The 26634-nt window shown below is 38.7% G+C and overlaps 1 protein-coding gene across 1 annotated transcript in view; it reads left to right on the top strand.

The window, feature by feature from the left end:
* The window catches only part of mdn1 (midasin AAA ATPase 1), a 164187-nt gene that overhangs the window by 61935 nt on the left and 75618 nt on the right, over positions 1–26634 (top strand). Inside the window, exons 44-59 of the mRNA XM_059982421.1 lie at positions 592–751; positions 1023–1139; positions 5839–6047; positions 6296–6438; positions 6681–6883; positions 7172–7392; positions 9891–10004; positions 10420–10552; positions 12439–12560; positions 13154–13287; positions 13884–14038; positions 14335–14455; positions 17357–17567; positions 20774–20999; positions 22280–22406; positions 22957–23127. Coding sequence (XP_059838404.1) covers positions 592–751; positions 1023–1139; positions 5839–6047; positions 6296–6438; positions 6681–6883; positions 7172–7392; positions 9891–10004; positions 10420–10552; positions 12439–12560; positions 13154–13287; positions 13884–14038; positions 14335–14455; positions 17357–17567; positions 20774–20999; positions 22280–22406; positions 22957–23127 — 2567 coding nt within the window. The remainder of the gene's footprint in view (positions 1–591; positions 752–1022; positions 1140–5838; positions 6048–6295; positions 6439–6680; positions 6884–7171; positions 7393–9890; positions 10005–10419; positions 10553–12438; positions 12561–13153; positions 13288–13883; positions 14039–14334; positions 14456–17356; positions 17568–20773; positions 21000–22279; positions 22407–22956; positions 23128–26634) is intronic.

Genomic DNA, 26634 nt, shown 5'->3' with positions numbered 1-26634 from the left:
AAACCTTGAAAAGATATATTGTGTATTTTAGAGGGTACATAGACATGGCCCTGTTAAAATATTGTGTCAAACATTTAGTTCATAATGACACATGAGGAAGCTTGTTAACTCAACTACTGTTTTATTGTGATAGACACAAAACAAACTGGGCACTGTGACCTGGAGAGTGAACCCCACCAGTCTCTCACAGATGGGAGAAGTGACCATCACACACTGGTTACAGTTAGGGTGACCCACAAATACACAACCGAATAACTGTATAACCGAAGCTAAAATGTAGCAATAAATGAACTTTTCCCCCATAATTCCACAAAAGCACTTTAACACAAGAATAATAAACAGTGCTAGTCATTTCAAATGCAGAGGCAGGCCGTCGACCATGCCCCCCCCCCCCCCCCCCCCCAAGAGCATCACAATATGCTATATTTTAGTAACTCATGGGATACTGATAGATGAAAGCTTTAGTTGTAATCTTCAGACTTAATTTTTCACTGGGTAAATTGATTGCTAGTTCAGTATATTTTAATAGCTTTGTTTCCATGCTTTTCAGTACCTTTCTCAGAAATATTTTTTGTTTCTTGTCTTTTTCAGAATTTGAAGAACTCATTGCAGAATTCCAGCAATTCAATTACTTACATAGTCAGTTTTTGAATGGTGAAAAGCGTGGCACTTTTGAATGGGTCGATGGGATGCTTGTACAGGCTTTGATTTCAGGTGATTGGCTGCTGCTGGACAATGTTAATTTCTGCAGGTAAGATCTGCAATTTTCTATACTCTTGAGTTCCACATTTTAATAAAATTGGGATTCAAATGAATTCTGCAGCTTAATGTAAAGTAGGTACTTTGTTAAAATGCTGGCAGAATTATGTATCCTTGTGATGGTATGAAACTACTCAATATGACAGTTATGGGAAATTCTGTAAATTTAACTGTAGTGGGATTACCAGAAGTTGCATACAAGTGATGACTAATTTAAAATGTATTAAAATGCTGCTGGTTATGTGCTATACTTTTTAAACCAGCCCTTCTGTGCTTGATCGTCTGAATGCTCTTTTGGAGCCTGGAGGAGTCTTGACTATTGGTGAAAGAGGAGTGATTGATGGCACCTGCCCAACCATTGTCCCACATCCAAATTTCAGGTATGATTTTGGTTGCTAATCCTTGGCTGTTAAAGTGAGCTAAATTTTATATGGCTGGATTTCTATCTATTTTGACAGAGGTCATAAGCATAATGATGTTTTATCTGTCCCCATCAGAATTATTCTGATAGGGATTTTAACGTTTATATGTAGAGTTAGTAATTTTATTACACCTGTTACATGTTTGTTCAGTCTGAAATAGACCCATTTATTTTGACTGGCTTCTGTTCAATAACTTATGAGTCTCTGCAGCCGTTCCTTCCCATGTAATGTGATTTCTGGTGTACCAGCTTTTATTTGTAAATGTATTCTGTAAATCTAAGTATACTCTATCTGCGGGCTGTCCTTTCCCTTTGAAGTCCTCAAGTAAATTGTTCAAACGGGAGGTGGGTGTTTGTACGAGCTGCTGGTACATAGCACAATTCCTGGTTATGTGACCACTGATGCCAGGCATACAATCTCTGAAGAGTATTGATAATGGCCAGGTCACCCATTTTGTAACGACATGTCCTAGATGAAGGCAATGGCAAGCTGCTTCTGTGGAAAAATTTGCCAGTAACAATTGCGGTCATGGAAATACCATACTGTAATTGCCTTCATGTGACGCAGCGCTTAACTGTTAACGTACCCCGTAACTGGGTCACTTACCAGCAAAGATAGAGAGGTCCATTGAAGTCTGATGGTATTATTTTTAACAGTATTTATTGATAAAAATACACAAAAATAATATCAATGCAAACATACAGATAATATACGTCATCAATACTAAATCTAAAAGTGCAGGTATAATAATAATCAATAAGAAATAGCTCTATCGTTGTTTAGGGGATAATGTACTGTCCGATGGAAATATAAACGTCACTCAAGTTCATTCAAGCTGCAGCTTTTTGGTTGGAGAGAAAGACGGAGGTTTAACTTGCCCATTCCTTTTATGATGTCAATCCTTCGAGAGTCGTTGGGGACTGATTTCCCCTTTGTGGTTAGCTAAACCCGTGCTTCTGTGGTAAAGGCCCACCAATTCCGATGCAAATGGAAAAGGACGCACGTGGGCTTTTCCACCGGCTTTCGTTATTACGCTGTTACAGGAGTTCTAGCACTTCTTCTGGTGCGTCTGAAGGGGCTGTTCCCCAGACCCTCTTTTATCCTGACTCACAGGGTCTCAGATGTCAATCAGGTTGGGATGATGCAATCCCTCCACCAACCCCCCCCCCCCCCCCCCCCGTTCATTGCCTGGGGCTTTGATGCATTGTACAGTATTCAATACACAATTCCGTCTCCAAGAGACAATAGCCGTTATCAATGGTTCTGCCTTTCGGAGGCCAGGACACATTCCAAACTCTTTGTGGATTCTGCATGTCTCTCTCTCATTTCCTGGGTCTCCTGAACTGACTTAATAGTGATCTTGCGATTCTCAAAAAGGAGGGGGCCACGGGCGTAACATAACGAATGAACAGTTTATTAATTATAGATCTAGCAGCTTACTAACAACAATTGTTAAACTAACAGACCTGTAGTTATAGGCTGGCTTTTGCCCTTCTCTTGAACAAGATAGTGGCATTTGTTGTTTCCCAATTCACTGGTACATTCTAACTCTGAAGTTTGGAAACTCTTCAACCAATGGTTCTAACTATCTCAATAGCTGCTTCCTTAAAAAATTTCACTGCCAGCCATCAAATCCTAGCAACTTGTCTGCCTGTAGGCCTTTTTGTTTTTCTGTTTTCTCATGTGATGGTAATTGTTTTAAATTCTTTCACGCTGTCTGAAACATTGAATACAGTGGATTCAGGTTAACTGGGACACTTTGGGACCAATACATTTTGGTCCAATTAGCTGAAGTTTCCTGGAAATAGTTTACAATACTATAAAACTGTGCATAAGTTTAGTAATTGACGAAGGAAATAGTTGAGTTATCGATGGAGGAAATTCATCCAGTATTCTTTTGATTTACTGTAAATTAACAAAATCAGCGCAGACATCTAGTGCAGATAATGGACAGTCTTTATACAATGCTTTTGACAATTGCATTCTCCAAATCTTCCTTTTTGTTGTAACCTTCAAGATGATTGTCGATACCTTCAAATTCTTTGTAGTTTCTAACTTGTTGAAGTAACAAAATCGTTTCACTTTGCACTCCCGAGTGTTTCTGGCATCTCTAAGCCTGAATGCTCGAAATTGTAGTAAGCAAAACAGTTCTGAATTGTCTTGCTGCTTATTTCTTGCCAATTATTAGCGATTTTAAAAAAATCACTTTTTTGAACTCAACACACACAATTGATGTGATTTTAAAAACTGTTCACTCTAGGCATGATGTAGTGTCTAACGGTCACACAGATGCATGTGACTGTCGCTAGTTAGAAATTGTTCAGCAACAGTCTTCTGTCCCAACAAGTGGCATAATGCCCCAAATAAACAAAGGGAATCCGGCTATTTTCTCGATTCTTTAAGAGTTGTCCTAGCAAAGCAGCTGTCCTGATTAACCAATGGCCCAATTAACCATTATCCATTGTATTTGCAGTGTCTTCTGACAATGACCAATACAAAGTGTATATATTTAACTTTCCTGTTATTAATTCGCCATTATTACCTACCAAAGGTCCAGCTGCTCTCTATTTATTTAAATAAACCTCTGTTTTGACATTTGGTGTTAGTTTCTTACAGTCACTTTCTTCCTCCTTGCTAAATTTTTCTTTTGCTGCTAGTTACAGTAAAATTCTCAGCCCTCTGGTGTAAGTTAGTTCCCACCACCTCGTATGCTTTAATTGTTTGATTTAATATTCTCCTTGAAGGAGAGGGAAAACTCAGATTTCAAACCTCCGCTGCCTTGGGAAAGCTTCTGGCAATGATGGGATTCCTGCAGACCTGATCACTTCTCCAACCTTTACACGAGGTCCTTCGTCAGTGCTGGAAGGAAGGAGCCTTACCACAGAATGTGCATGACCCCAAAATCGTCACTTTGTACAAGAACAAGGGTGATAGGAGCAACTGCAACAACGATAGGAGTCTTGCCCTCCTGAGTATTGTCGGCAAAGTTTTTGCTCGTGTAACTCTGGCAAGTCTACAAACTTTGGCAGAGCTGGTCTATCCTGAGTCCCAATGTGGTTTTGGTGCAAGGAGGTTAACTATCGACATGATTTTCTCACTCCGTCAACTCCAGGAGAAGTGCAGGGAACAGCAGAAAGCCCTCTATGTCACTTTCATCGACTTGACCAAGGCATTTGTCAGCAGGGATGGGCTCTTTCAGATTCTCCTCAAAATCGGCTGTCCCCTGAAACTCCAAAGTATCAAGTCATTCCATGACGATATGAGTACGATGGCAGCTCATCAGAACCCTTTGCTATTTGTAGTGGAGTCAAACAAGGATGTGTGTTGGCCTCAACATTATTCGGCATCTTCTCTCTGCTATTGAAGCATGCATTTGGGATGTTGATAGAAGGCATCTACATGCACACCAGGTCTGATGGGCGGCTGTTCAACCCTGCGTGCCCGAGAGCAAGAACAAAGGTGCGAAAGATCTTAAAACATGACATGCCCTTTGCCGATGACACTTCTCTTACCTCATATGCCAAACGGTAACTACAAACTCTCATGGACTGCATCTCTAAGCAATGCAAGGACTTCAGGCTTACCATCAGCCTAAAGAAAACAAATGTCCTTGCCCAGAATGTAGTGGAGACACCAGTCATTACCATCAACAGTTACGATCTAGAAGTGGTTCACGAGTTCACATACTTGGGGTTGACCAATAGCGACACTCTCTCCCTTGATATTGAAATCAATAGGCATATCGGCAGTAGGATCCTTGCTCGACTCTCCTCGCAGTTCTGGGAGAATCTGAAACTCGCTACAAAGACCAAGGCTGCTGTGTACAATGCATGTGTTATCAGCACCGTCCTGTATGTAGCAAGACTTGAACCATCTACTCTAAACAGGAGCGGAAACTCAATAGTTTTCACCTGCACAGCCTTCGCCATATCCTCAGCATCACCTGGAGAGACAAAGTCCCAAACTCTGAGGTCCTCTCCCGTGTGGGACTTCCCACAGTGTTCACACTTTAAAGACAACACAGACTGCGCTGGCTGGTCCACGTCCGTCGTAGGAAGGATGGTAGACTGCTGAAGGACATCCTCTACGGAGGACTAGCAACAGGCAAGAGGAATGTTAGTAGACCCCAGCTTCACTTCAAGGACCTCTGCAAGCGTGACATGAAAGCCTTAAAAATCAACACAGAGTGCTGGGAGAACACAGCAGATGACCGCAACAAATGGCGAGGTACTCTTCAGCAACACCTAGAGCAAGGTGAATGCGTGATCCTGAGTCAGTTTGAGGAGCGGAGAGTTAAACGGAGAGCAAAGTGGACAACGGACAATAATTCCACGATGCCCTACTCATATAGCAACTGTGGCAGAGCCTGCTGTTCCAGGATTGGTCTCAATAGCCACAGTCGATGCTGCTCGACAAACCAGTGACTACCAGAGTCGCAGCACCCACGGTCAATCACGATTGATGGAGGCCACACACACATGCATTTTCCTTGACCTTGGATGGTTCTTTCTCAAGTGTCCATCATTTTCCCTGGGCTCAGTATTTTTAAGGTTTTCCTTTCTTTAAGATGAATTGTAATAAAATGAATTTGTCCTTGAGGTGCAATCAGTACTGAAAACTATAGCTTTAATTTAATGTTTTAAAAAATTTGTTGTAGACTGTTTATGACCATGGATCCAGTGCACGGGGAAATCTCTCGCGCCATGAGGAATCGTGGGATTGAAATTTATATTGCAGGCGAACAAAATTCAGAACCTTTGGATGAACATGATATGAAAATGCTGTTACATGGGCGTGGTCTTATGGGAGACCATCCATGTACTGAGCTAATGGCATTGTATTCAGAAATAAAAGAAATTGCAGTAGGTAAGAGTATTAACCTCAAAATTAATTGTATTAGATGCTTTTGGTCAACTGGTTCTAGCTGACAGGTTACTTAAAGGTTTTTTGTATTTAATTGGAGCTTTTGTTCTTGTTTGGCCGCTTGCTGTGATAACTATTGGTTTTGACTTACTAACAAATTTTTAAAATCCTGTGAAATCGGAATCTTAATGAATTCAAAACTTTTAAAATTGGTCACTATATTTTGTTTACTCTTATTTTTGAACACAAAGCTGGCATCTCCATCAGTTCATTCCTTCGGGCAGCTGTACTTATTGTTCAGCAGTTGAAGTGTGGTCTTGATTTACCAGAGGCATTCGTTCGAGCTTGCTTAGAAGTATTTGCCTCTTCACAGACTTCTCAAGTTCACCAGAAGGTAACAAAGTTCTCACCAGAAGCTTGTTTCTCTTTGTAGTTCAGAATTAATGTAAATTAAGATTAAAAAACATTGAAGACTAAGTAATATGAAATATTGATAGCCAATCACATATCTTCATTTTTAATGTTAAATACAATTCTTTTCTGTTTAAAACGATCATAATTCTGCTATTTTTGTTATAACTAAATTTATGAGTTGAAGGTAAAAGGATTTAGAGCAAAAATCTGTTCATGTTGCAGCAAGTACAAGAACTAGTGAAGAAACATGGACTCACATTGGCATCACCTGAATTCCGGGCTCATTCCTTGACTATTTTAGGGCTGTGGCCAGATTCTATTCCCTCAGCAATGCTAACAGCAGAGGATTCAATACTGTCCATGGTCTTTCGAGATGGGCAGATCCTTACTTATTGTTTGAGCCAACTGAGCCTCAAAAATAACAGGTAGGTGAGAATCAACTGTTTATAAACAGTCATTTAGGGAAAGGCGAAAATTTACCTGCATATTTCTTTAGCTTGAATTTTAAGTAAGTCATTGTGCATCCCCATCGCGTTCATACATAGAAAAGCCATTTGCTCTAAACAAAAGCTTTGACTTGCTAAGAATACTTTTATTTCATTTATTAAGAGTTGTGAAACAATATGGTTTTCTAGAAAACCCAGCAAAATTAGATCACAACCTGCATTGTGGTTTTTGTAATGTATCTCTTCTCTGTCCTTTCTCCAAATGAGGTTTCAACCATTGACTCTGACTGACCTGGAGGTGGTTTTGCAGTCTTGTAATATGGACCATCTTTCATTTCATGGCAATTGGACAGCAGCTGAAGTAGCCAGTGAGGTTGATATGATTCCTACTGCTGTCAGAATGGTAACAGAGAAAGCGTCTAATCAAGATTGGCTGTTAAGAGCTAGGTGGTTGTGCCATGTGGCAAAATCCCACAAGCAGTTGCCAGGTACCTTTTATTTGTGTTTAACTGCATAAATTTGGTCATACAATTAATTCCTATTGCTTACTGAAGTCATTCAGTGAGTTTTCTTGAATATTGGCAGTTGGCAATTGTCAGACCACTTTTAAGATAAATATCTGTTGATATGCTGAATAAAGCTGAATTTAAATTTGTAAGCTAGTCTTAATTTGTGTTTGCATTCTAAATTGTATATAGATTGATAGAAGTTTTACTATTACAATTGGGAATATTTACACTTAAGTATACAAATACAAAAGCATTACAGTGGATTCCGGTTAATGGGGGCACATTGGGATCATTATAGTTTGGTCCAATTAAACAGCTGCCCCAATTAGCTGAAGTTTCATGGAAAGTTATATAAAAAAAACTACAGTTTAACTGAGTAAAAAAAAGGTATGTATTTAAATGAAATACAGAACAAATTAGAACACTACCAATATTATTACAGTACTATGAAACTGTTAGTTCAGCTATCGATGCAGGAATTAGTACAGTTATCAAAGGAGGAATTCATCCAGTGTACTTTTGACTGTAAATGAAATCAGCGCAGACACCTGCTGCAGATAACACTGAGCCACAAATTTCTTTGAAAGTTTTGCTTCTTCAGAATTTTTGTTTTGTTCATGAGAGACTGCTTGACTCTGAACACAAATATAATTTCAGACTACTTGTATCACATAATAATTTGAAGAAACAAGAAATTAATTTTTATTGCATGTAAAGTGCCTAATCGCATAACGGTGCTGATGCTTTGCAATAGTTCAACTAAGCTAAAAATGTTTTAAGGGTTTTTGTTTGTACTCAGTGTCTGAGGCTTCTTGCTTAAGTATCTAACAATAATCAGCCAGTATTAATGGATTCCAGTTGCCCTGTTAACATTTCTCCATGACCACAATGCACCGGTGAAACCTTTCACCATGCCCGTCACTGACAGCGCCAAGATTTGCAGGGAAGAGTCTAAACGGGGATACAGAAAATTTAATCTTTAATGACATGTTGCACTTCATTGTTTTGTATTCTTGAAGCATGTTGTCAACCAGCTGTGTCTAGGTTGGTGATCTGTAGTTGCCAAGAAAATTTTCAACAGCATCTTTGAATATCTTGGATGTGATTTTTCTCTGGTCCCACTAGAAGTTCTTCGAATTGCCTATCATTGATGACCTGTTTGATTTATAAACTAACAAAAATGCTTTCCTTATCTTGGCATCTGTTATTCTGAGAAACATCTGTCTAAAATATTAAAATCCTTTATGGAAATGTATAGCCTTTGTTAAAATCTGTTCTGCCATACAAAACCTTCCTTGCCTAAGCATACCCAGCCATACCTGGACAAAATTAAAAAAAAACTATATTGTGGGCAGTATTTGAATGAACTTGAATTATGAATTGAATTAACAAATATATGCAATTTCAAAATAATGGTGCACGATAGGGAAAATTCATGGTGGTTTTCATGGTCAGCAATCCAAAATCCACGAGATTCGCCCCAAAGTATTCAGGAAGCAAAATCGTTGTGCTTAAGTGTAATGGACTGCCCTTGTACAATAATTTCAATGTTTGCATCCTCCAAATCTTCATTCAAGATGATTATTGATACAATGACTCCCATCCACTCCATAATGTACTGGTTAGGCACAGGAATACATTCAGCCTGAGACTCATTCCACCAAGATGTAACACTGATCGTCATAGGAAGTCATTCCTACCTATGGCCATCAAACTTTACAACTCCTCCCTCGGAGTATCAGACACCCTGAGCCAATAGGCTAGTCCTGTACTTATTTTCACTTGGCATGATTAACTTATTATTTAATTATTTATGGTTTTATATTGCTATATTTCTACACTACTCTTGATTGGTGCGGCTGTAACGGAACCCAATTTCCCCTTGGGATCAATAAAGTATGTCTGTCTGTCTGTCTGTCTTCAAATTCTTAGTAGTTCCTAACTTGTTGAAGTGCGAAATTGTTCCATTTTCAAGCACATCCATTTCTGGTATATCCAAATCTGAATACTTGAAACCGCAGTAAGCAAAACAGTTCTGAATTGTCTTACAGTTTATTTCTTACCATCTGTTAGTGACAAAAATCACTGTGTTTTGAACACAACTGACATTATTTAAAAACTGTTCCCTTTAAGCATTGCTGCCGAACAGTTTCAAGCCAGTGTCAGCTGTGTGCACCAGTGTGGCTGTTAGATGCTACACAGTCTCCTGTCCCAATTAAGTGGCATAGTGTTCCAAATAAATGAAGAGTATCCCGGCTGTTTTCTCATTTAATTTTTGTTCTTTGAGAGTTGTCCCAATTAAGTGGCTACCCTGATTAACTGATGGCCCAATTAACTGGAATCCACTGTATTTAAATTCTGATTTTGGATTTAAATGGAATCAAATGGAATACACAATTGCTGTAGAAGTGGAGAGTTGTTTCCATGCAGAATATTCTTAATTTTATGACTTTAAAAAAAAATAATTGAACACACAGACTTGGTGTTTGCACAATTGGAAGCCGGGTCTCAAGGTCTCAATGCAGTTTATTCCAGTGCACTACCTACAGGAATGAAAGATGTTATTCAACAGCTGCAGCCTAATGCAAAAGGTAACATTCCTGATTAATGGGAATTGCTTCATTTTTAATATCTATTCATTATCTCTAGATAAATTATCTTTTTTTTTGGAAAATGGGGAGTAATCAAGTTAGAGAATAGAAATAAATGATGAGATTAATTTCTTTCATTAAAGCATTTGCATCTTGTAACTTTTGTATTTACAAGTAGTAATTTTATGATTTTTGGGGTTCTGCATTCCTTTTGACAGAGGGGCATTGGTTGGAAATGTAAAATTTGAAATTTTTTGGGGATCGGGTAATAGAAGTGTGCGGGTGGGAATGTCAAGACTGCATACTCATTGATTTACAGAAACTGTTTCTTCAGATTTGGAATAATATGGCCTACTGTAGAACCAATCAGATTTGTGATCCCATTTCCTCCATTCTTCCATTGCTACCCCACCAGACATTGCCTCAGTTCCTTTGGATCCACGATGGAACCAGCAGCAATTAGTCATTTTGTTTCATTCTGTGAATTTTGAAAATGGGGAGCATCGTTTGAAAGAGCTTCAAGCACAGCTAAGCTCTGTTGCTAACAGGTAACTGGAATTTCTTTATTTCAGCTCTTTTGATCTTACTGAAGCCAGTGTCATTTTCCTTCCTTCAATTTTGATTTCTTCTAATGTTAGAACATCAGGCAGGATCAGGCCATTTGGCCCATGATGTTGTGCTGAACTAATTAGTTCTCAAACGTCCAACTAAATTAATCCTTTCTTGTACACAAAGTCAATTTCTTCAGTTTCCTTCATATTCATGTACTAAGAGCTTTTTGAATCCCCCGTATCTTATTCACCTCCACCATGTATCGCAGGCACCTACCACTCTGTGTGTGAAATAAAATCTTGCCCCACATCTTTCCTTTGAACTAAACTCCTCTCACCTTAAGTGCATACTCTCTGGTATCAGATATTTCAACCCTGCAAAAAAGATACTGGCTTGCTCATCATCGACACAAAATTTGAAGTTTTAGTATAAGTATATGGGTGCAAGTGATGAATTCCACTGCTGAGATAAGAATGACTGCTAATGCTAAATGACAGCCTATCAGAATGGAGCATTGAGGAGCCTTTATTAAAGTTGGGATTAACCATTAAAAGTATGTACTGGCTGAGACCATGGCTAACATAAGATAAATTGCTGGAGGTCTGTTATTTGAGGCACCATGTTGTCAGTTCCAGAGCTCCTGAAACCAGCATCCTAGGCCCGTCTATTGTCCTGTTGATGAGGAGTATGGTTGCTGATTTGCATTTGCTCTGCTTCATCTTCTGTTTCTGAAATAATGAAGCAACTGCACACATCAGTAAAATATCCGTGCATCCCGTGCATATCTGTAAAACATCTGTGCATTTGAATTGAAGCAGGATATTAAAAACACAAACATGAGGAAATCTTCAGATGTTGGAAAGCATTTTGTGTGCGTTGCTTGAAGGATGGTATGTTTGGTTTGTGTCACACGAATTCCAGGCAACTTCCAGACCAATTTCAATAAGAGAAGGTAACAATAGCCCCTTTATAGACATCGATAAGTTTTACACAACACTGTAAGCCCTACTCCCAACACCTGGGAATCAAGAGAAACTGCAGATGCTGGAAATCTGGATCAACACTTGGAGACCTGCTGCCATCAGGAAGGAGGTAAAGGAGCCTCAGGACGTACGCCACCATGTTCACAAACAGTTATTACCCCGCAACCATCAGGCCCTTGAACCAGAGGGGATAGCTTCACTCAGCCTCACTGACCCCATCACTGAACCATTTCCACAACCTATCAACTCACTTTTGAGATCTCTTCATCTCATTTTCTTGATATTTATTACTTTTTTCTTTCTGTATTTTCATAGTTTGCTGTCTTTTGCACATTAGTTGTTTAACCGTCCTATTGGGTGCAGTTTTCCATTGAATTGATTATGTTTCTTCTATTTACTGTGAATGCCCACAAGAAAATGAATCTCAGAGTTGCATATGGTGGCATAAATGTACTTTGATAATAAATCTACTTTGAGCATTTTGAACTTTGAAATGTTAGAATAACTTACCGTAGTCAAGTAGTGTCAATGGAGAGAAGTCAGCATCAACTGAATTGATCTGGGAGTCACAGTTGCTCAAGTTATGTTGCATATCCAATATTTCTACATGCTGCAAGAGCAAGTTAGAGTGGTATTCTGCAAGGAATAAATGACATTTTGGCTTTCCAAATCTTCCACCATGAGAAGCTGCAAGTCGGGTATGTGATGGAATGTTCTCCAGTAGTTGAATGCTGCTCCATTGATTCGCAAACAGCTGAAGTCTGTCCAGGGAAAAAGGACACTTGATTGCAGCTGCACTATGAGCAGAGATTTGTGTATGTCTGTGAAGCTGTGTAAATTGACGATTCTCCCATTATTTATGATCTTTTTCATGCTTAAGTCTTGGTTTACTTCTGTAGGATGGCATTTCTAATGAACAGAGAGGAAAGGGTATATATGGAGAAGACAATCCTGGCATCTGAAGCTACAAAGAAATCAGGAAGACGCAGTGCTTTGAGGATATCTATAGCGTTTCATAAAGGTAATGTTAAATATGGCTGAAGGAAAATAGAACTTTGTGCTTTAGAATCTTTGCCATCTGCGATAAACATGAATGCATGAAAAAATATTTAGTTTCTGAATATTTCTGCTGTCATTCTTGTAAATGAAACCAGAATTGGGAGAACATCTGTGATTGTAGTGTGTTTTTTGTTTTATCAGTTATTGTAAAGAGTCCAATTATTGCCAATTGCCAAATTCATCTGAACTTGTTTCGTTATTTGCTAGGTCATTTAAGAGGCATATTAAGAATCAGCTGTGTTGATTAGTGTGGATTTCCTTCCCTGAAGGCAAGAGTAAATTGATTTTTATGACCGTTTTGGTCATAACACTGAGTATTTTAGTTAAATTGAATTTCCAAGCTGTTTGGGATTCCAGCAGCTTTCTATATCAATAATCCAGGTATTCTGATACCAGTGTATTAAACTTCCTATACTCTATATAAACAACAAAGTGGAAATGAAATAAAATATTCAGATAATTACAGTAATTCTATTTCATATAGTTGATTATGTATAATATTTCTATACAGATCGTGTAGAGATGCTTTATTTAATCCTTTATTTTTCATTTTAGGGATGCTAAGTTTTGAAAATCTGCCTCACCCAGCCCTGGCCCATCTTGCTGCTTTCTTTGAAATCTGGGATGCTTGTGTGCTACAGTGCATAAAATCTCAGTTTTATCACCTTGAAGATGATGTCTTCAGTGAGGTAAGTGTTACTTTATATTTTTGACCTGCATTTTGTACATATTTATTTGTAATTTAATTTGTTTTAGAAGTATATCATGTGAAAGGAGAAGATACTGTGGAGGAGTGTGCAGAGATGATTAGCGTACAGTTAATTGCCATAATGAGGCTTGGTTATTACTACACAAGTAGATCAATCTGTTGGGCGTTATGTAGCATTTGAGAAGTGTTGTATTACAATGAGTGGAAGTTGTACAGGTAATCCATTATCTTTAATATTTTATATAAAAATGGCAAAACATGTCTTTCAGGTTATATGTACGTCTGGTTAGTTTGTGCACTTTATATCTATACTGAGAATTTAGGACCCAGGAGATGCTAAACATTCGTGTAATTACAATGATAACTAATAGTGCTACAAACTTAGATCATATTTTTGTAACTGATGCTGTTAAAATATTAAAGTAATTCTTTTGGAATGCTTGCGTGGTTGCAGAACATGTAATTTCATTGAGGATGCTTTTTCAGAGATGAAATTAAGAAACTGCATCAGTCTATGACGGATTCTTATTATAGTATACTCTTTACTGACATTAACAAACTTCTGATGTCCTTTAGGTGCTATGCAACGCTGTGTGGCGAGATCGGTTCTGGGTGGTTTCCGATAGAGTCACTTCGGATTCTGAAGGCATGGCATTGCTCTCACTCCATTGGCATTGGGTCTTGAAACACCTTGTGAAGGATCACCTCCAACAGTTGTCTTGTGTTTCTCAGTACGAATAAGTATTTTGATCCTTGGGCATTATAGATCTTTAAAAAATTCCATATCTAAGTGCCATCTCATTCAGGGTTCAAGTTAAGATCTTTATTTGGTTGATGTTCATGGAAGAATGTGTTTCTTCAGCAGAATTATCATTTCCTGGTTTCACAGCTGCAGATTTATTATTTTTAGTCACTTTTGATGTTTTGCCAAAGCAAAACATTTTATCCAAGAATTTAGTTCTTTAATGTTCTTGTGTGATTAACTGTTTTAGAAGATATATTTATTATGCTGTTTAATTTACAATAGGATTTCTCAAGAAATTCACTCAGTTTCAGTTAACCTTCAAAGTCATCTTGCTAGCCCAAGTGGAATAACATTTGGTGTAAAGAAGATGCAGAAATCACTGGGGTTCCCTCCTCCATTCAAGGTCAGTGAAATCTAATACAAGGTTACTTTTGTTCTTGGAATATCTATGGAGATCGGCAGCACAGTGGTTCAATTAGCAGCTGGATTATATTTTTTTAAATAAGATTTTTTTTCCTCCACCACCAAGAAATCTGGGAAAGATAGAAGCTTCTGAAATAATAGGCAGTTATGAAAAGGAAATATTAATAAAAAATAGGTTTTGATGAAAGTCAGACCAGCTGGATGGCTCTTGCAGAGTTCAGATTTATGATTCCAATTCATAAATAGGCCAAATGGCATCCTTCAATGGTGTAATGTTCCTGCTGTACTCAAGTTTCATTCCCAGATGAAAGATAAAATAGAATCAGGCATAGTCTGCATGAACAAAACTGTTTCCTAATCATAGCAAAAGAAAGAGATGCAGTATAATTGACTGGATGAATAAGATATACCGCTCCTATTGGACCAGTCATTTCAAGTTCTTTGTAAGATTAACTTGAAGGTAGTTAAATGCGATTGCCTATTGAATAAACTTGAATTTAAATAGTGTTAATTCAATTAATTAGGTACATAGACAATTAATATTAATATATTATAAAAGTCTATGAACGATGGGGAAATGCACACTTTGATTCAGATTGTTTTACATATCACCTTACATTGGACCACACACTGAAATGACATTTGTGTGTTTTGCTGTTGTTGCATTGTCACTTGGTGTGTTCTGTTCGTTGTGTTCTGTGTTCTGCCAAGCATGGTGGGAATGTTATATTTGAAACAGGTTATTTAGGCCCTTGTGCTAGTGTTATGATTAAATGAAATTACGTCAGGCAAGGGTTAACTTGTTTTCCTGCATTTTTATCCAATCCATTTATTTCTTTATTTCATAAAAAATTTATCCATCAGAATAAAATTACAAATTGATCTGTGAGAAACTTGGCAGTTTTTTTCAGCCCTTATGTAAATATGCTTCTCCACTACCACTCTATTCCTAGAATCACCAATAAGCAAAACGATTTTCCATCTCGCCTTTCTTTCCTTCTATGAAGCTTAGCTTAAGATTTTTCTCTCCAAAGTAGAAAGAACATGTCAAAGAACACATCAAGAATAGAACAATTAAAAAGCAGGAGTTGGTCAAAAGCTCCCTAACATTGTTTATCATTCAATATGTTCATGTTTAATCTTTTACTCCAGGAGTTCCTAACCTTTTTTTATGTCCTGGATCCCTACTGTTAACCAAGGGGTCTGTGGGCCCCAGGTTGGGAATCTCTGCTTTAAACCAAGTTGATATAACCCACTTACCTTGATGTTCTTGTCCAAATTAATTGATCTTGGGCTTAAATGCTGACTGTCAGTATTTCAGACTGAATGTCCATAGCCTTCTGGGATAAAGAATTTTCTCTTAAACATAGATAGCTGATTCCTTATCCTTTTGGTATTTCTTCCCAAGCAAAACTTATTTAGTATCTTCTTTGCCTCTATACCTCTTAACGTCAGGAATAATTCTTCAAATGATATTGTAAGTAGGCCGGTCCCACTCAGTGTGTCTTTTCAAGATCATCTCTACAATCTAGATATCTGTCATTAAGCTAGGTTATAGCATGCCCTTACATGGATATTGAGATAGAAACTGCATACAAGGATGTAGTTCTATGCTTTGTACCTGGCTCTTGCACAGTAGTTGGAGTACAAAGTAGCATTTGCCTTCTTTTTGTTTGCTTATATCTGCATATTAGCTGTGATTCCTATGCAAGCGCATCCTTTTCTCTTAGTGTGCTAGCATTTCTCCTCATTTAATTCTATATTTTATTACACTATTCAGCACTCCTTCCAAAGCCTCCACAACCTTCCTATCATGATTCAACCAAAACCAAATGCAATACTCAAGATATAGCCTAACGAGAATTTGTAAAGCTCAGCATACCTTCCTAACTCTTGAACTCAGTTGCCCCGACTAATAATGGCAAACATGTTATGCGCCGCCTTCACCATTGCATCCCTGTGCAGCCAGTTTCAGGGAGTTCTAGACTTGGATCCAAGATCCTATTTCACATCAACCCTCTTAAGGGTCTTGCCATTATCTATGTACTGACCTTTTACATTTGATCTCCCAAAGTGCAAAAGTGCACATTTCACTGGATTGAACTCCATCTGTCATTTCTTTGGCCATATCTGCAACTGATCAATGTCCTGCTGTATTCCTTGGCAATCTTCTGCACTAGCACACCACCATCTGTAAAGTTACTGTTCCACCCATTCTACTTTTTCATCCAGCTCATTTTATATATTTTTTAAAAACTCAAATCAGGTTGGTAAGGTATGACTTGTCCCTCAAAAAACCATGCTGGCTGTGCATAATTAAGCATGATTTTACATATACTCATAAATCCTATCTATAAGAATCCTGTCCAGTACCTTCCTACCACTGATGTGAGACTCAACAGTCTACAGTTTCCAGGCTTAACCCTATTGTCCTTGAACAACGGAACAGTGTAAACTGCTCACCTGTGTCTAGAGAGGACATTAATATATTGTTCAAGATCTTGGCAATCTCATTTGTTGCCTCTCTGAGTAACTTGCAGAATATCCATTAGTATTCTGGAATCTGAAACACCTAAATTTTCTTTAAGTGACCTAACACTACCTCTTTGCAGAGTTGATTTTAAGTGACCTAATTTTCTTTAAGTGACCTAACACTACCTCTGCTTGCAGTTTGGTTGATTTGGACAGATCAACCTGCAGGCAGCTGATGTGGAAAGATAAATATTTCAAAATTAGCTTGAAGGGATGTTGATTATGTAAAAGATTGGCTTAATCGCAATGGTTGCTTATGACACTTTCCTATTTAAAGTAATAACTGTCATATATAATACCAGACTTTGTCATTCATCTGACGCTTTTGAAATGGATATTTTCTCCTTAGGTTGAATCTGTTGTGGAATTGACATCTAAACTCAGGTCAATAAGTTCTGCCTTGGATGTGCTCAGTCTGAGACCAAAAGTGACAGACATAGCCTGGAAAGACCAACTTTGTAGAATAAAAACAGTTACCACTGATTGGAATATCAAGAAGGAGTTGCTGTTGGCTTGGGGTCTTGTACTTCGGGCAAATCACTTTGCAGGATTTGACACTGGTATGCTTCATTAATTTTTCAGAAACATGATCTCATTGACCATCTTAATGTTGTACCATTTGTTGATTTGGTCAGGTTATAGAATTCCAATGTTAATTAAAGACTCTTTGGTTTGTATATGTGAAACTTCCCTCTGCCCATTGTTGTAATGAATTGAATTGACTTTATTACTTACATTCTTCATATACATGAGGAGTAAAAATCTTTACATAATGTCTCCATCTAAATGTGCAATTTATAGTAATGTGTAATAGTATGTACAACGCAGAAATACAGTGTATCAGCGTGAGTTAATCAGTCTGATGGCCTGGTGGAAGAAGCTGTCCCTGGAGCCTGTTGGTCCTGGCTTTTATGCTACATACAGTTTCCCGGATGGCAGCAGCTGGAACAGGTTGTGGTTGGGTTGACTTGGGTCCCTAATGATCCTTTGGGCCCTTTTTATACACCTGTCTTTGTAAATGTCCCGAATAGTGGGAAGTCCATATCGACAGATACGCTAGGCTATCTGCACCACTTTGCAGAGTCCTGCGATTAAGGGAGGTAGAGTTCCCATACCAGGCAGTGATGCGCTCAATTGTGCCCCTGTAGAAAGTTCTTAGGATTTGGAGACCCATACCAAATTTCTTTAACTGTCTGAGGTGAAAGTGGCACTGTTGTGCCTTTTTCACCACACAGCCAGTATGTACAGACCATGTGAGATCCTCGGTGATGTGGATACCAAGGAACTTAAAGCTGTTCACCCTCTCAACCCCCGATCCACTGATCTCAATAGTGGTTAGCCCAGGCATGGACACGAGTGATGGACATGAGTAGTGCGCAGGTGCACGTACGTTCTCAAAATAAAAAATGCGCTCCAGATCAAATAACGCGGTCCGCATACTGGCGCGCTGTCACTGTTCTGTCTTTGTGCTGGTCGTTGTTGAGTTTTGGCACAGGGGACAATTGAATAAGAAGGAGCAGGACAAGTAGACCTGCATCTCCTACCGTTTTTGAAATAAAGACAGTCAGGAGGAGAGTGATGACGATAATATCTTGAAGGATAACAGAATTTTCAGTGCTTTAAAATAATAACTGTTACTATTTAAAAAAGCTGTATTTTATTCATTTAATTTTCAGAGTTTTAAGAGTCATTTCAATAAATAGCTAAATACCATGGGACTTCAAAGACATATTTTGTTGTAATGCATTTGTTTATTTTCAATTGAAATAAAAGCACATGTTTTCACATATCCCATGATAATTTACTTTCTCTTATGAGGTGTATTACCAAAACACTCCGTCCATCTGCTCCTGGTCCGGCCCCCTGGTCAAATTTTAGAACCCTTTGTGGCCCACAAGTCAAAAAGTTTGCCCACCCCTGGGTTAGCCTGTCTCCATTCATCCTGTAGTCCACAACCAGCTCCTTTGTTTTTGCGACATTGAGGGAGATGTTGTTTTCTTGATACCACTGTGTCAGGGTGATGACGACTTCTCTGTAGGCTGCCTTGTTATTATTTGAGATTAGGCCAATCAACATAGTGTCATCAGCAAATTTAATTAGCAGATTGGAGCTGTTGGTGGCGATATAATCATGGGTATACAGAGAGTGAAGGAGGGCGTTTCAGACACAGCTGTTTGAAGCCTGCAGCTGGTGGTAGCTATTTGGTCTATTCCACCCCCATTATCTGATGTTTTCTGAGACACTTTCTCTTGTCCAGTTTAGTAAAGGGATAATAAATATATGGAGAAATTTAAATGAATAACCTTAGAATTATTACAACACTTTTCTAAATGTTGAGTGTTATTAGCTTTATGTTTGTGTGTTCAGTTTAGGGTGATATGAGAACAGTCTATATCTGCTTTTTCAAACAGCTTCACAGATCAGTTGTGTCTTTTAAAATGAGCCTTTCCTGTTAAGCAAGGTAAAGCATACTGGGTTAAATCCAGTTGAAGATTTTTATTTTAGGAGGATGTACGGTGTGCATCTTCGTACCTGCCATGCAAACTTTTAGTGAAGGCTATACCTAATTTTAAATGTAGTCACCTTGCATTGAGTTTGAGTTCAGTAGGGATTGTGTACCTGTAGAACTGCTGCCTGAGGTTGGCAGTTTTTAATTGATTTTTGTGTTGGTACCTTGGTTGTCTTCTGAAGTAACATTATAGTGAATGATTGAGAATAAGAGTCAAGTTCCATACTTAACCATCTTCCGTGGCAAAAATTGAAGGAACTAACATGTTTGTAAACACTGCTTTTTGTACATTTTGTTTCTTTATTTAATCTAATCCTGACTCTGGATATTCTGAATATGTGCTATATACCCCTTTCCTCTGCTTTCCAATGTTTGCTGGGTCCTTTAAAACTGTCCAGTTTGCATTTTCATTTCATTTCCCAGCTTCTTAGTCCTAATTCATACTTTCTATGCCTCGCCTTTTCAAGCTTCAGCCTTCAATGTAAATTATATTCTTCATTTCTGCTGTTTCAATGCAAGTACATAATTTAAACTACTTATCACCAAAACTTATGAATTCTAATGGAAATATCTGCTCTCTATTTGTTATTGTCTTTCAAAAGTTATCTTGCATGACTTGTTTCTTGTGAATTTTCTATTTTATTTAATGCTTGAATTAAATTCACAGCTTTTTAAGTTGCATCTTTTTGATGATTTGAATTTTTATTTCAGCACCTGAAATTTCAATAAAATTTCAAGGGTTGATCTGGAAATATTTTCAACATCTTTTGGTTAAAAAAAAAAGTAAAAGTAGTTCTGGTATTGGTAGTCTGAAATAAAAGCAGGAAATAATGAAGGATCTCTGATCTGAATTGATAACTTTTTCTGTTTCAACATTTTCAGTTTTACATTTCGCTAGTTGGATCACAATTCAAGCTGTCAGTTAACTTCTGTATTTCTCTAGAGTCACCTAATTTGAATCAAGCTGGCTTCTCCTTAATAGTACTTACTATACAAATTGCAAATAAGATCTTATAGGCACAGCACTTCACATAATAGTGAACATAATGCAGAATTGTAAATGGACAAATTAAAAGGAGGGTCAAAAATGTATGCTTTTTCAAGTCCTAGTAACATAGAGCATTAGGAAGCCATAAACTTGGCTGATGAAGGACAGTTTATTTTTTTAGCCAGAAATAATCCAAGTATTTATTTCAAATTGTTAATTTCCAGTTAGTTGATACTAAACTACTATGGTGTATATCTCTACTGTTACAGATGAAATACAGCGTGTAGTAAACACTATAACTTCCATGATGAAATCTCAGGGTCTCCTAAACTCTTCTGATTCCAAAAGTGTTGAGCCAACACCACCTCAACTGGATGGGGATTGTTTGAATCAGCTACAGAGTAATATTCAGCTGTGGCCAGCAGTGGAGTATTTGGCATTGCTTTGCAAGTTTAAAGTTCTGGCAGACCTCTTGGATCTATCATTAATATCTGGGTAAGCCAAAAATAAGTTATTGTCTGCTAAATAAAAAAAAATTACAATCTTTCCAAACAACTGTCACAAACACACGGGCAATTAATAGCAGAAAATAGTGAATATAAATGTAAGTATTTGAATAGCCAATTAGCCCAGCAAGTCTATTTCTACATTGCCTCAGATCCCATATTATCTGTTATCTAGCTTCTTAACAATAGTTGACTTGGTATAAGTTGGTGTTTGCACAAATGTTTGTGGAAATGTTTCCTTATGAAAGGCCAATCTCTGGATTTTTAAGGATGTGACCATCTCTAAGCTACATATACAGCTCCCATAGCTTGCTTTATTGCAATACAACATTGATAACGCTCCCCCCAGTCCAAATACATGCTTTGGGATTTTTCCCAATCTTGCAGACCTGTGCTTTCAATTCTTAGTGGCAGGGTACCCACCAAAAATACAGTAAATTTTCTTAAATATCCAGTAGGATTTTTATTCTCTGATGTGAAATATAGCTTGTGTAGGGTGGAAACAATTAGAAACAAAAACTCTTTCTGGGGTAAGATCTTGTTGATTATAGTGCATATAATTTCTAAGCTGCATCAAAAAAAATTTCAAAACACACTTTAATTTAAAATTGAGATTTTAACATTAATAGACTTCCACAATTGGTTATTTCTGACTTTTCCAAAATGTGGATCATTAATTCGACATTTGCCCCTGGTCAGGGTAAATGGAATGTTGCTTTGGCCGAATCTCTCTTATCCTTGATTATGCTCTTGGATGTTCATGTTTGATTTTTATGGTTCAAGCTTTCTTTTGATAAATGGTACTTTAAAATCTGTGATATTAAGTTTTCTTGTTGCATTTGTGTTATAGTGGAATATTTATGTTAAACTTTTTTTGCTGAAAATAAATCTGGAAGCTTGCAAAAATATAATCTTTGAATTGAATTTTAAACTGGTGAAAATATTTGGATGGTAAGCTTTCAAACTCTGAAAGGAGCAGAACATAGTTCACTGAACGTGAAATTATGGAGGATGTTTTGGGTTTTCTGTAGTGCCAAAGTAAATGTGTGGATATATGTCCCCAATATAGATTCAGCCATGTAGGTTATTCATTAGGTGTGATACATATGAAGTAATATTCATTGTTCAGTTATTGAAAACTAAAGAAAACCTTAAGAAGACGTTTTATAGGACTGCATACCTGCCATTTGATTTGAAGAACAATACACACTTTTAAAAGATTGTAATTTAATAATTTATTTTTTTTTCCATTTGAATCATCTTCTACAGAAGCAGAATTAAACAAGATAAGTCAAAAATCTGTGCAGAGCTACGTCAATTAGTAACATTTTGCATAAGAACGACTCCAGGCAGTGCTCGAGCTCTTCAAGGATTTTGGTACTTGATAGAGACAGAAGTGAGTAGAAAGTTCACAATTTACATCTAAATGCTGCGATATCATGATGTTTTGTTGTCCTAAAAATGCTTCAACCGTCTTGCTGCTAAATAGAATGGTATTTGCATCAAGCTCCATTTGGAAGCTGAACTTGCTGGATAACTCCACAGGACCCCTTCTGCCAAGCTCAGTAAGGCAGTAGGGCCATGTATAATCTAAAACTCCTCACCGCTGACATGATGAAAACCTGCACCTTCAACTTTCAGTCAAATGTGACAGACATTTGGAAATATTCAAAACTAGTTAAAAATGTAATAGTTCTAACTATTTCTAAATTATTTTAATATGCGTGCAAGTATGCACACAGAAAATTAATTCCCAACGCTTGTAATTGTTGAAGCCTCCAAAAGGATGATATTTATCATTCTGTCCACTCAGCAATGTGCTCACGAGGGTAAATTCTTCTGAAAAGATGTATACATCTCTTTTGGAAAACGGAAATATTTTCTGAACGAAAGTGAACATCTTGTCATTATTTGCACAGCTATTCTTATATTAACTTGTGTTCCAGCTTCCTGCTGAAGAATTAAATTTGCTGTGCTCAGAACTGATTTCATCTGTATATGGAGCATGTTGGACTAGTTCACTGTCAACAGATCCTGATTATTGGCTCACATGGAAATCCTCTAAGTCCCTAGAAAATGATGGAACACTTGAAGCTTTCACAGACAAATCCTTAAAGGTTTGTTGTTTTTTTCTTTCTTTGTAAGTAACCTTGTCTGAAGCTACCTCTTGGACGTTTTGCAGGCTTTCAAATTGTATGTCAAAATCATTGATATTTGGTTCTTTTTAAAAAAAAGTTTGCACAAAATGCTTATTCATTCTGAAAGTACCCAGTGCTTTTGAGAACAGCAGTATTATTCACTCAAGCTCTAGAGCTGGAGATTTGCCATTTCACGTCGAAAGTATATCTATCTGTGGATGGTATCAGTTGTTGTAACACACCCCGAACAATTATCTTTCGATTTGATGTTCAGATGTGATGACTTTCATCTTTACCATTTTTCCACTGTAACTATTTCTATCTCCTTTCTTGGCTCCACACTTTAGACATCTTTGGCATTTATTTAAGGAACACGCACAAAATGCTGGAGGAGCTCAGCAGACGAGGCAGCATCTACGGAACATAATACAGTCGACATTTTAGGCCGAAAACCTTTGGCAGGACTGAAGAAAAAAGCCAAGGAGTAGAATTAAAAGATTGGGGGTGGGGTGGGGAGAGAGAGATGCAAGGTGATAGGTGAAACTGGGAGGGGGAGTGATGAAGTAAAGAGCTAGGAAGTTGATTGGTGAAAGAGATTACAGTGCTGAAGAAGGGGGAGTTTGATAGAAAAGGACAGAAGGCCAAGGAAGAAAGAGAAGGGGGGGGAGGAGCAACAGAGGAAGGCGAAGGGTGGGCAAAGGGATGAGGTGTGAGAGGGAAAAGGGGGTGGCAAATATTGGAAGTGGGGGGGGGGGGTTGTGGCTATATTACCAGAAGTTTGAGTAATCTATGGTCATGCTATCAGGTTGGAGGCTACCCAGATGGAATACAGGTGTTCCTCCAACCTGAGTGTGGCCTCATCATGATGGTGGAGGAGGCTGTGGATAAACATATTGGAATGGGAAATGGAATTAAAATGGGTGACCATTGGGAGAGCCCACTTTTTCTGGCGGACGGAGTATAGATGAAGCAGTCTCCCAATCTATGTTGGGTCTCATTGATTATATAGGAGGCCACACCGGGAGCCCAAGACACAGTACATGACCTCAACAAACTCGCAGGTGAAGTGTCGCCTCACCTGGAAGGACTGCTTGTGGTGCTGAATGGTAGTAAGGCAGGAAGTGCAGGGGGTATAGCACTTGTTCTGCTTGCAAGGGTAAGTGCCAGGAGGGACAAATGGACAAGGGAGATGCGTAGGGAACGATCCCTGCGTAGGAAGAGCTGGTAGGGGGAGGGGTGGGAGAGGTGTGAAGATGTCGGATCCCATTAGCAGAAGTTACGTAGAATTATATGCTGGATGTGGAGGCTGGTGAGGTTGGTAGGTGAGGACAAGAGGAACCCTGTCCCTGGTAAGGTGGTATGAGGATGGGGTGAGAGCAGACATGTGAAATGGAAGAGATGCTGTTGAAGGGCAATGTTGATGGTGGAAGCCCCTTTCTTTCGAGAAGGAGGAAATCCCCTTCATTTCGGAATGAAAAACCTCATCCTGAGAGCAGATGTAGTGGAGGCGGAGGAATTGAGAGAAGTGGACGGCGTTTTTACATGTAACAGGGTGGGAGGAGGTTTCGTCTAGGTAGCTGTGAAGGTCTGAGTTTGTTATCTACATCAGTAGATAAACTCTTTCCAGAGATGGAGACAGAGAGGTCGGGAAAGGGGAGGGCGGTGTCGGAAATGGACCAGGTAAATTTTAGGGTGGGGTGGAAGTTGGAGGCAAAATGGATGAAGTCAGCAAGTTCAGCACCAATGCAGCTGTTGACGAAGCATAGGAAAAATGTGGGACAGTCACCAGTGTAGGCTTGGAACATAGACTGCACCGTGTAGCTGACAAGCAGTCAGGCTTAGCTGGATCCCCTGCGAGTGCCCATGGCTACACCTTTTGTTTGAAGGAAGTTGGAGCAGCCAAAGGAGAAATTATTTAGAGCGAGGACAAGTTCCACTAGGCGGAGGAGAATGGTGGGTGGAGGGGAACTGTAGAGTCTGGTGTCCAGAAAGAAACAGAACTTTGAGGCCTTCCTGTTGGGAGATGGAGGTATATAGGGATTGGACATCCATAGTAAAAACTGGACACTCGTGACACTTCACCTGTGAGTTTGTTGGGGTCATATACTGTGTCTGGTGCTCCTGGTGTGGCCTCCAGTATGTTGGTGAGACCTGACATAGATTGGGAGACCACTTGCCGAGTAGCTACACTTGGTCTGCCTGTAAAAGCGGAATCTCCCAGTGGCCACCCATTTTAATTCCATTTCCCATTCCCATTCCGGTACGTCCATCCAGGACCTCCTCCACTGTTGTGATGAGCCTGCACTGAGGCTGGAGGTACAAGGCCTCCTTGTATTCCGTCTGCGTAGCCTCCAACCTGATGGCACAAACATTGATTTCTTGAATTTCTGGTAATGTCCCCCATTCCCCCCCATTCACCATTTCCCATCCCTTTTTCCCTCTCACTATATCTCCTTGCTCGCCCATTGCCTCCCTATGGTGCTCCTCCCCACTTTTCTTTCTTCCAGGGCCTTCTGTCCTCTTCTATCATGCTCCTCCTTCTCCAGCCCTGCATCTCTTTCACCAATCAACTTCCCAGCTCTTTAATTCATCTCTTGCCCTCCAGGATTCACCTATTACCTTGTGTTTCTCTCTCCCCTCCCCCCCCCACCTTATAAATCTACGCCTCCGCTTTTTTCTCCAGTCCTGCCAAAAGGTCTCGGCTGGAAATGTTGACTGTACTCTTTTGCGTGGATGCTGCCTGGCCTGCTTAGTTCCTCCAGTATTTTGTGTGTGTTGATTGGATTTTCAGCATCTGCAGATTTTCTCTTGTTTGTGATTAGCATTTATTTAATCCTTTTGCCTCCATGTGATCTGTCGGGATGACAGATTTTAACCTCTGCTATATTACATCATCTTTTCTAGAGTTGACATTTTAAACTCTGTTTACAAACATGTTGATTAACCCTTTTCTGACCACTGAGCCTACTTCACATCCCGTAATGTTAGAGCTACCCAAATATCTGCAATGATTTGTTGGTCTAACCTTCCATTGTTTTAAACTACTGTGGCACCTTGTCAGTGCTTTCAGTTATTTAACAAACTGTCCCATCTTCAGCCTTTATCTTGAATCTTTGTTCATCTGATGCTGTGAACCTTTTCCTCTTATTTGGGATGTTTTCTTGAATTCTTCACTTCAAAACATATGTGACACCTTTTCCACATTAAACACCCCCCCCCACCTATTTTTAAAAAGCACCTCGAAACCACTGCTCAGTATCCTTCTGATTGTCTGTTTTTCATAATGAAACTGTTGGAAGTACACAGCATGTGTGTAGAGAGAGCTACAGAGTTGATGTTTGGGGTTAATAACCCTTGGTTAACATTGGTATTTGGGAAAAATCATACTGTAAATTGCAGACGGAGAAAGATTGGGGTAAGTGCGGGGTATGGATACAATGAGCTACAGAAAACGGGCCTTTCAGCTTAACTCATCTGTGCCAACCA

Source organism: Hypanus sabinus, chromosome 10, assembly GCF_030144855.1.
Source record: "Hypanus sabinus isolate sHypSab1 chromosome 10, sHypSab1.hap1, whole genome shotgun sequence".
Taxonomy (NCBI): domain Eukaryota; kingdom Metazoa; phylum Chordata; class Chondrichthyes; order Myliobatiformes; family Dasyatidae; genus Hypanus; species Hypanus sabinus.
This window is presented reverse-complemented; position numbering and strand designations above follow the sequence as displayed.